The sequence below is a fragment of the Anastrepha ludens genome, chromosome 2 (genome assembly GCF_028408465.1).
Source record: "Anastrepha ludens isolate Willacy chromosome 2, idAnaLude1.1, whole genome shotgun sequence".
NCBI classification, from domain to species: Eukaryota; Metazoa; Arthropoda; class Insecta; order Diptera; family Tephritidae; genus Anastrepha; species Anastrepha ludens.
The window spans coordinates 162516325-162527501 of record NC_071498.1 but is presented as its reverse complement, the minus strand read 5'-3'; the positions used below and the strand labels follow the sequence as shown (position 1 = coordinate 162527501).

Genomic DNA, 11177 nt, shown 5'->3' with positions numbered 1-11177 from the left:
CACACGCGGAAAAGCTAGGCTTACAATTTAACCCCCATCAATCTTCTCCATTAAATCAACGGCTCTGGCTGGCTGCAGATATCTGTCTGTTGGATGTCTCATAATTGTATTAAAACGGTGCTTTGGTGCTACTTGGGGAGTGCCGGAGTCGTAAAGGGTGGTTAAAGTTCAAAGGCCTATGTTAAATGTGAACCACACCTAAACGTCAAGCTTTTTTGTGCATTTCATTTGACATTTTTCAATTTTAGACTAATTCAATTCCAATGGAAAGATACACAATCCAGAAGCGCGTTAAAGTTATTCAGGCTCATTATGAAAACTGGCGTTCAAATCAAAATGCATATCGAAGAAAATCATCTTCAGTGATGAGGCACATTTTCACCTCAGTGGATTCGTCAATAAGCAGAATTGCCGCATTTGGGCGAATGATAATCCAAGAATGATTGCCGAAGAACCAATGCACCCACAAAGAGTGACTGTTTGATGCGGTTTATGGGCCGGCGGCATCATTGGGCCGTATTTTTTCCAAAATGAGGCCGGTCAAGCAGTTACTGTGAATATCGTGAGATGATAACGAGCTTTTTATGGCCCGAATCGGAAGATATGGATGTGGACGATATGTGGTTTCAACATGACGGTGCCATTTGTCACACAGCTAACGAAACAATGGCTCTTTTGCGCGAAAAATTTGAAGTCCGAATAATCTCACGTCGCCGCAATGTCAATTGGCCGCCAAGATCATGTGATTTGACACCGTTCTTTGAGCTTATTTGAAAGAAAAGGTGTACATCGATAAGCCAGCAACAATTCATGAGCTAAAGGATGAGATAATTCGGCACATTAACGGCATAGAACCTCAATTATGCCACAGCGTCATCGAAAATTTGGACCATCAGATGGAGCCATACCAATATTATTATTATAAAGAAATAAAGAGAAATGACAATAATTTCGGAAAAAAATTGTACTTTATTCAAAATCAACTCCGGCTCTTGAAACTTAACCACCCTTTACTTCAAGAAGTTCACCTACATAAAAAAGGAATATTTGGAATATTTTTTTTCTATGGAAAAATTATTTATTTAATTCAAATTTTTTTTGTGTTATAGATACATGTTTAAAGAATAATTTCTGAAAAATTGAAACTCCTCCATTGTGATGTCATTTCCGGTGAGCCTTCGAGAAAAGGTGCGTCCGCGTTGTCAGCATAACTCCTGACAGGCTCATCGAAAATGAAAAAACAAAAATAAGTGTTTTAGTTAAGACCATAAACTCGTGCTTGAACGAAGAAAGGGGAAAAAAGTAAAAATTGGAATTTTGGCAGACATGTTTCCAAAAAAATTAAAATTTTGGTCAAATTTGCTTGACATTTTGGTTTTTTTTTTAAATAGTTGTAATTGAAAAAAAAGTCCTTCTTTAAAGCACGAGTAAATTGTATCTCGAACACCTGTGTAAAATTTCATCAAGATCGGTTCAGTAGTTTTCCAGAACATTTGACAACCGACTTTGAAAACACGGTTTCGAGACACGGTATACGAAAACGCGTTTAAAGTTTTGAGTAACAATAAAAGTGGCTTGGAGCGCACACCTTCCAAAGGCTGCATCTCCGAAACTATTATTCGGATCGACTAGAAAATTTCGGATAATATTCTTGAGATGTTGTAGAAATTAATAAACAAAAAAAAAATCGAGTTTTTGAACTCACGAAACCCATGTAACCCCTTAAAGTTAAATTGTCCAAGTCTGAATGTATCGTGTCAGCTGAAACAGACGTACGGGCGTACGTTTACGTTGGTGAGTGTGCGCACCATAAGACAGAATATGATTTGATGAACATTTGCGATTTATATGTTAAGAAACATATTGTAAAAAAACGACCCCCGAAACTTTGTTTTATTTTACATTTCAACTATATACCTAGTAAAAATTTTAGATATAAATTTCGCATGTAAATACAAAAGTTATTCGCAGGGTGAGGCATTTTCGCCCTTCCACTAGATTGCACTACTACTGCCTTATTTGGTGATAGTAGAAAGAAATTGCATTATTCATTGGATGCAATAAAACGCAAGTCTTGAGTTAAAATAAATTCCCGGATCTTTGACCGGTTCCACTGATTTAAGAAGACCACCTGATAAAGTATATGAGTTATTAATTGTATTAAGTTTTTGGAAGGAACCACATGAGAAAATTTATTGAAATTCAAGCTAAGACGGTTTCTCTTACACCCAGACATTCGGTGACAAGCAGCCCATGACTAAGGCTCTGTCGGATATCGAGATCCAATGCAATATTGAACTCGTCACTACAGGTTTGCACGATAGTCCGCGTCAGTCTCACAAAAAGAGAGCGGCTGCTCTGGGTCCGGGGTGCGTAACAAATATTGAGAAAGGATTCCAGACTTCGCTCTTTCGCGAGTGGCTGAAGCCTAGCGATTACAACTAGCGTAAACATTTCTGTGAGACAATGTTGGAGCGATTTCGAACGGTAAAGACAATCTTTTGGAGTGATGAAGTCCATTTTCAATAGAATGGAAGTGTAAGTAATTTTGGCTTTGGTCACATAAAGGACAGAACCCACTATTAAGACATCAATAGTCACTTTACACTTCCCAAGTGGCGGTTTCACAGCTTGGTAGGGATTGTCAAGCAGTGGAATGATTGGACCATATTTTTAAGAAAATCGTTAAGGGCAAGCAATTCATGTCAATGGTGTCCCATATCGGCACAAGAAGAAACGATTATTATCTGCCAACAAAGAGAGGGCATCCTTCCCTAGTACTTTTAAATGGTTTCAAAAAAGCTACATAGGCCATGGCGATACTGCGTGATTCTTGACTTAACAAACTGATAATCCGTTTCGGTGATAAATCCTGGTAACCCAGGTCGCCCGTCCATAGGGGTAAGGACTTTTTTCTGAGGGATTGCCTCAAAAATAAAGTTTATGAAACAAGCCCAATGACCCCCTCAGTACTAATAGAAAATATCCCTCGCAACGTTAATGGCATCCTGACGTTACTTTCCAGCGAGTGGCATAGAGTACGGCGGCCAGATTCTATGTTTAAAGGAAATATTTAAAAAAAAAGTAAAATTTGCACTTGTTCTTCTTTCCAATAGTTATTGAAGTAAACTTTTATCATCACAGGGTTTGATTGAAAAGTAATAAGCCTTATTTTTTTAAGCAGTTTTATTAAACCTTTTGACTTTTACAACTCATTTTCCTCAAAATAGGACCCTTGAGCGTGAATTCATCGTTGGTAGCGGTCCTTCCACTGCAGGAAACATTTTTTAAACTCATCTGCCGGAATCGCGTTTAATTCGGCTGTCCCAGTTTTTTGGATCGCCTCGATGGAGTCGGAACGCCTCCCCTTCAGCTTTCTTTTCAGGCGTGGGAACAAGAAGAAGTTCGGAGAGGACAGATCTGGGCTGTAGGGAGGGTGGGGAAGCACCGGAACCCCCATCTTGGCCAATGCAGAGGTGCAGAGGAAGGCGGTGTGCGCCGGCGCATTGTCGTGGTGAAGGGTCCAATTGTTGACGAGGTCGGGCCGAGCCCGGGCGACGCGGTTTTTCAGCCGAAGGAGCACTTCTTTGTAAAATGCCGCATTTGGTCACCGTAAGCTTCCTTGAGTAGCCCAATGGTTTCGGTACTCGTTTTGTTTAGCTGTACGCAAAATTTGATCGAGTCACGCGCGGAGTGATGTTGACTGCGCCGCTGTTGCCAGCGAAATGGGTCCCGTTTCTGGTGAAAGGGGAAGGTCCAACAACCGCCCACTTTAGAAATTTCGAGCGTGAGAAAAAGAAATTTATAAATATCACTAATGAAAATAATAACCAAACGCGGCTCTAGGATATTACCCCGAGCGACTCCAGAACCCACATGAAATAAACGAAAAGAAGCGTATTTTCAAGTAAAGCAGCGTAGCTTCTTTCAGGTAGGAAACAGCAAATACAATCAAGGAACTTCCAATGAAAACCCAAGTGAGGTAAATATTTTATGATTTATGTTATTTATATTATTTATTTCATATTCATATATTCAATAATATATAGAAAAAATACATTTACTTATAAAAAGTAATAAAAAATATAAAAATCCAAATATTGGATTTTCTATACGTAAAGAGCTAGCAGCCGTAGGAGCTAAAGCTTTGAAGTATCTCTCAAGGATATGAATTCAAAATATGAAAAAAATAAATGAATTTTTTTTTGTTATAGTACCATAACATTCGCGATAAAATTATAGCAATTAATTGAAGAGCTTCACCTCATAGAGGTCTAAGGATGATCGATTCTAAAATCATTTGCTTGTTCTCTCTGTTGGTAATCTCGTATTGTTTACCCTCTTCTTTCAACGGCAATTTATGTTAGTAGCTTTGCTGTAGATGCATTTAGCGGCTCTTGGACGAGACAATAGTAGTTCTTAGCTCCTCTGATCCTGTTTAAGTTGAAACCTTTAAATCGGCCGTCGAAAGCAAAAACTTTCGCACAGTTGAGAACTTTGGACGTTGGTAGATAAATTTCTGGTCCTGATGAATTGCTGACAGAATCTGCTGAGAAGAATTTATATTGTAATAGAATCTGCGTGTGCACGAATTTTTGCCAGCTGTTCAAGTTGAGTTGAAGGTCTTCTACGAATTCCGGTCTCATAATGTTTTGTTGCCGCCGAAAGTCATATGACTTTATTTAACAAAAAAAAAATTAAAAAAAAAAAATTTTTTGTCATTAAATTCCTCCTATTTCCGCATCTATTTAAGTCTCGCAGTTATTGTAGAAAATTGAGAAGCCTTATGGGCTGTAAGGCTAATGCTTTCACGGGTAACTAACCTATTATTTTGTTTCTCATACTTATGCGGAAATGAATGCTGCAAGCAGCTCAGAACTTCATTGAATTTGTAAAAGTTGTACGGCCAGTTGCATGTGCAGGGCGGCGGCAAACACTTGGCGCCACAAACATTTTCCGTAATTGTAACTGGCTTGCGATCTCGCGTCAATGATTTCAGTATCGTCGGTTTCTGAGGAAGCGCATCTGCACATTGACAAGGTGACCGGCAAGTGCATCGCATTTTTGGTGTAGGACTAGCAGGAGGTAGTGTCTTTCCTGCCTTGCAGGGATACAGCTTGTAGCGTGGCGCACCACCGATTAATTCAACGGTTTCGTGTCGACGTGACAACCAACGTTCAAGCAAATCCCAGTGAGAAGTGGGCTTACTTCTCTCTCGCAACAATTGAAGTTGGCGCCAGAGATCAGAGCGTCGGATGGTCTCATAACTCGGTCTGATCGATACCTTAAACAATTTAAAGAGTTCATAATAATATTCAGGAGGCAAAGAAATGCTTCGCATATATTTCGTCATCTCATAGAAGAATAGCTGACGAATGCCATAGGCGATGTGCTTGACTTCATTGAACTCTTTTATATTCATCGCTGTGAGTGCTTGTGCATCCACCAACAGCAATTTACGACCAGTAATCAGGTTCACACGGAAGGTATTCTGCAAGTATTTAGAAGTGATGTGCGTGCAAATATTTGGTATTTGAGTAGCGTAGCTCACCTGATATTGTGGATAACCATACTGGCGTATCCACTTGCAGACATCCGCATTGGTCCATTCGTAAACATTCGGCAAAGGCAATGCATCCACTACTCCCGCAGCTAAATTGAGTAGCGTTTCGGGTGTCACTTGAAACTCAATGGGCACACTATTCTTCTCAAAGCCAACTGGTTGCGGAAATACTGAAGGAATGCAGAATTTGTAGGTATCCAGCGGATGGATTTTTCGTTGTTTTTTAAGCTTGGTTTTCACAAATTTTTCATCCGACAAATAAAATAAGCCACGTGGGTATTGCCCGAAAGTCCTTCTCATATTAGCAATAATCTGGTTTAGTCTCTGGTAGTTTTAGTGTATTAGAAGATAAAAGCTTGGCCAAGTACCGAAGGAAAGTTGTATTGATTTAAATGCTTTACCTCCAGACGGAATAATAAAATGCGCAGCTATGGAAATGTAAATCGCTGTATATAAAAAGTAATATTTTTGAAATGATAGGAAACTTCAAAAATCACTTGGATGTGTTTGAAAAATTTTCATACATAAAACTCGATTTTTGTAGAAACACAAGTGTACTATATGTGTTGGGTTGGGGTATAAGCTCATAGCGTTTTTATATATAGGGTTTTTTTTTTGTTTGATGACATCTGTCAAATCTTTTGTTTATTATTCAGTTGTTTATGCCAAATCATCATGGCAAGTTACGCGATTGAACAGCACGTTGAAATGATAAAACTTTATTATCAAAATGAGTGTTCATTAACGCAAACGTTGCGCATATTGCGCCCATTTTTCGGTGGTGGCCCTTCCAATTTATAATGGCCCATATTGAACCATATGGACCTAGGCGACATGTGGTTCCAGCAGGACGGCGCTACGTTCCACACAGCAAACGCCATTTTATTCCATTTCAACATCAACCCGCCCTTATTGAAAAACCCTTTATTTTTTTATTTTATGAAAATTTGTTGGCTGTTTGGCAAAGGGTAAGTATCCATTCGATAGAAATCTTTTTGAACTAAGTTAATTGTATTTTTGAGTTAACTAACTTTTTATTAGTTTTGAGGCTAAGAAACGGAATGCCCAGGAGACAAAAGTCAACATTTACGACACCTGCTCTGCTTTGCTTTTCATCGAGGTCAAAAAGCTGCCGAATCAGCTCGGGACATTTGCGACGTCTGTGGAGAAGGTATCATAGGCGAGTCTGTAGCACGGAAAGGGTTTGAGAAGTTCAAAAATGGCGACTTTGACGACGATGAGGCATTCGACAGCGGTCGTCTGACTTCGATGAACAACGTCTCAAGTCACATTTGAAGAAATCCGTAGTCGTAAATTGACGGCAAAAATTAACTGCGATCATAAAACAATTCTCAATAACCTTTATTCAATGGGGTTTGTGAAAAATTGGGAGCCTGAGTGCCTCACAAGCTCAGCAAAAAATACAAGGAAAGTCGCCTTCAAAATGCTTCTCAGTATCTCGCTCGCCATCGAGCAATACGTGGTTATAAAGAATGCATTTTGTACCGAATTGTCACGGAAGATGAGAAATGGTGTCCATACATCAATATGAAGCAAAGAAAGGGTGGTTGGCTCTAAAAGATACGCCAACGCCGAGATTCAAGCCGGATCTTCATCCAAAGATCATCCTGATGTGCGTTTAGCGGCGCTGGGAAATGCTCGAAAAGAATGCCACGGTCAACGAGGAGCTCTATATTGCCCAGCAACACCGCGTGAATGATGCTATTCCACTGAAAAGTCCTGATGGACATGGTCAAACCATACTCCTTCACGGCAACGCCAGCCCCCATGTTGGACAAGTCGTCAAAGCTGCATTCCAAGAGCTCGAATGGGAGATCCTTCAGCATCCGCCGTATTCTCCGGGCTTTGCACCGACCAGGCCCTATGTTGCACAAGTCGTCAAAGCTGCATTCCAAAAGTTTTTCTGCCCCCTGTCAAACCATTTGAAGGGCGTTACCTTCGTTAGCAAAGAGGTCCTTAAAAACTGTCTTAAGGGGGGAAGCTGGTCTAGAATTTTGAAAAAATCGAAGAATTTTTTTTTTGTCTTAAAAGGTGCTTTAGGGTCTTAGAAATAATATACCAAATGAGGGATGCCAGCAAAAATGTCTAAATGCCCAAATTTTTCATTCGACGGCAGTGCCTCGCAGGTATGCCCCGAACGCTACTTACAACTTTAAACGCGTTTTTCTCGAAATCACTTTTTTTAAACTGGTCGAAGACATAACTCGAACAAATCTTTACCGATTCTTACGAAATTTTGACAATACATTCGAAATACCTTTCTCCGAAGACGTACGTAGGATTTTTTATTTATATTACATAGATTTTTTTTTAATAAACAATTTTATGTCGTTCTTTATAGTGAAAATTGTAACTTTTTGTTCAAACGTGCACCATTTCGCGAAAAAACAAAATATCGAAAAAATCCTACGTACGTCTCTTTCTGTTGTTATATAGAAACTAAAAAAAATTTATTTTTTGATCCAGGACAAAAATTAAGGAGTTTACGTCTTCGGCAATAGACCCACTAGAAAAAAAGGCGCCTTAGGAGAACTGCTGGACAGCGGCCATTTTGAAATTAATTCAGACGAAAAATTTTGTATTTGTACCATGAAAGCTATATTATTAAACCTATTTCACAGATTTTCGATTGATTCCTTTGTTGAGTCAAAATAAATTCATAAAATATGCCCATTTTTTGCGCTCTAGACCAGCTTCCCCCCTTAACAACTTCTTTGACACCAGACTAGGTGATTTTTGGCGGAACGGCATCAACAAATTGGTCGCGAGGTGGGATGAGGTTGTGTGGCTAGCGAATATATAATTGATTATTAATTAATTATTATTGTAATTATTATTTTTTGTTTAAATAAAAGTCTTCAGTAAAAATGCGACGAACCTATTCCCCAACCTGATAAATGGTTCAATAATACAGAAAATTATTTCCTTGAAATTGAGAAATCTAGAAAGTAAAAATTGGATTTCTTATTAAAATCACGAAGAGCATTTTCAATAGGGGCTTTCAGAGCATGTAAGATGGGATAGGATCAGAACATTTTACTGATCTTAGAACTAATTTCTGAGACACCTTTTGCACACGTTGGGTGGTGTCGGTTAAGAATTAAATTACAGTATTTTAAAAAACTTCAGTTCGCAAGATAAAAGTTGAGATGCGCTCAGACGAAAAATGATCAGTGGTGTGAGCTGCATTCTAGAAAAATGTCACTGTCGTTTTGGCTAACATTCAAAAATGTGTGTTTGGGTAGAAGAGGCTGTGAACCGACAATAGACGTAAGAAGCTTTCTACATAAAGTCATTTATAGCATTTTTCACTTTTGAAATGGACTATCACCTTACGTTCTGGGGCTATTTTGAGATCAGATATGATATGACACTGAAAGTCAATTAGGTCACAGTGAAGGTTCTGTCGTTTGTTCTGAAAAACTTGTGCTTACTGTACAGTTTGGTGCTCATTACAGGGCCCGGCACTCGACGTGTAACCAACTTCAGACCGCTCGCGCAACTGATGCAGCGAAAGGACGGAAAATATCTGATCGTAAGATCCGCCGCATACTGAAAGATCTCATACAATACTCAAAGTCAAGCCTTACTAGATCCAAAAGGTGCATGATCTCACACCAAAGAAGCAACAAGTCAGACTTGAGAGAGCGAAGGAGTTGCTTCGCTTGGCCGGCAGCGGCCAATTTCCGAACATTGTGTTTTCTGACGTGACAATGTTTCAAACGATAGGGTTTATTTGGCCGACCGTTCATACGATAATTTGAGTCGCCGATTTGCCACCAAGAGGCAGCACCTGCCACAAGTTTGTGCCACTGTAACCGCAGATGGGCGTCAAGGTAAATGCGAAATATTATCAGGAAGGTATTCTGGAGGTTGCTTTGAAGCCGTGGGCAGACAAACATTTTGGTGGCAGACCATGAGCGTTTCAACAGGACTCAGCACCGCCTCGCAATGCTCGAGTGAATCAAGAATGGCTTAGAAACAACGTTCGGAACTTCATAACGTCCACACAATGGCTCTCAAATTCATCAGACGCGTATCCGATGGATACAGCTTGCGATTCGTTTCTGAACCGTCTCAAGGCCATAGTCAAGGCAAAAGGTGGTCTTACCGAGCAAAGGTAAATTGATTCTTAATTTTGTATTATTTTCACAGATTTTTTTACTTTGAATTGAATAAAAGTAATTTTCCAAACTAAATGTATGGCCTTTTTAATTGGTTACACACTTCGAGTGCCGGACTTTGTAAATAGTTCGAATAATTTAAATCGATGGGCACACACAAAATTGCCAATTCTTATAACTGAAAAATACCGAATTTAATTTTCGTATAAGCAGTTAAACTTTCACACACTGCTGTGCCTGTCAGAGGTGCCATAAATTTCCTTTTTGCATGAACTCGACTTCTACACTTCGCTTCAGGCTAAACTCAGTCTTCCTCTCCCTCAAACTGTCGCAGAAAAAAATCTAAAAGAAAAAATAATACAAATACGAAAAGCTCAATGCCGCGTCAGCAAGCATTTCTTGAATTGTTCTCCTGACACTTGTTTCTGCCTCTTCGAATTGCACTGCATTTGTTGCTGTTGATGTTTCTGTGGATTGGCGCATCCTTGTGATGGCTGCATTGAGCGAAAGTGGTAAGTTGCAAGTGCTGGAGATCGATTAGTTTCATATGGAAGTGTGAGTTGGCACTTGTGCAGAGAAAAGCCATACATATTTACATGTGTGCACATATACTTGCATTGCAGTTGAATGGATATTTTTATATGCGTATGTTTGTGTGTGTTATATGGCTAAAGTGCAAGTGCAAGTGCCGTAGTGCCTCTTTGTTCCACTCAACACTTAGAGCGTGAAAAATGGCTAATAGTTGGTGAAGGGGCAAATACTTATATGTACACACATACATGCATACATCCCTTACCTGTACTAGTGTGTAGCGATAGTGACAAATCACCCTTTGACTGTTGAAAGTTGGTTGAAAACCTGAACCTGACGAAATGGAACGAATTCAAATTATTTTGCTCCTTAGCTGAAGCAACTAATCCATAATTAGCAAAATCACAAATTTTCATGGAAACATTAATATTTCTGCACCCCAAATATACACTTATGTTTCGGGCCCCGGCGAAGTCGATCTGAGGCTGAATTTTTTCCGAATTGGTCGCATCGTCCTTCTCTTCCAACGAGGCGTGGGCGCAAATGAGCGAGATGTTAAAAAATCGCGCTTTGATGTGTGTCGCTCGTCCACCGGAGTGAGAGACAGTACTTGGCGACGAAGTCTCTCTCCCACAAAAAATCCGACACCGAATTTGCGCTCCTTTACATGGCAGCTGCACATCTAGCGTAAAAAATTCAGAACTTCTTACTTCTCTTAACCCATATTTTTTCAGAGCGGTGAGTAGTTGCCAGAGGTAGCGAGCAATGACGGTGGAAAATATCGCTGGTGGAATTGTGATGATGTGTTGAGTAACAACCTATAAGTTTCTATGAGAACTGAGTAAATTTTAAGTTTTGACTAACAGAGTTCTAACGAAAAATTCGAGATGTTAATCACTTGAATTCTTGTGACGACCGATTGTATATTAGATGGAATA

General features: G+C 39.5%; 1 protein-coding gene across 2 annotated transcripts; it reads right to left on the bottom strand.

Annotated features, from left to right (window-relative positions):
• Nucleotides 1-4107: 4107 nt before the first annotated feature.
• Nucleotides 4108-6028, bottom strand: LOC128860264 (uncharacterized). Of its 2 annotated transcripts, XM_054097688.1 has the most exons (3): nucleotides 5552-6028; nucleotides 4824-5491; nucleotides 4108-4676 (listed from the first exon to the last, which is right to left on the bottom strand). In XM_054097688.1, the coding sequence occupies exons 1-3, from the start codon at nucleotides 5861-5863 to the stop codon at nucleotides 4643-4645; spliced, it is 1014 nt and encodes a 337-aa protein (XP_053953663.1). In that variant the 5' UTR covers nucleotides 5864-6028; the 3' UTR covers nucleotides 4108-4642. The 2 variants fall into 2 exon arrangements, with proteins under 2 accessions (XP_053953663.1, XP_053953654.1); XM_054097679.1 differs by having other exon boundaries at nucleotides 4108-5491.
• Between the last annotated feature and the right edge of the window lie 5149 nt (nucleotides 6029-11177).

What these genes read in the sequence shown, in the direction of transcription:
- LOC128860264 (XM_054097679.1), bottom strand. Translation starts at nt 5,863, where the DNA reads ATGAGAAGGACTTTCGGGCAATACCCACGTGGCTTATTTTATTTGTCG. An exon ending in ATGGTTATCCACAATATCAG is followed by an intron (nt 5,492 to 5,551) that starts GTGAGCTACGCT and finishes AAATACTTGCAG; the next exon opens with AATACCTTCCGTGTGAACCT.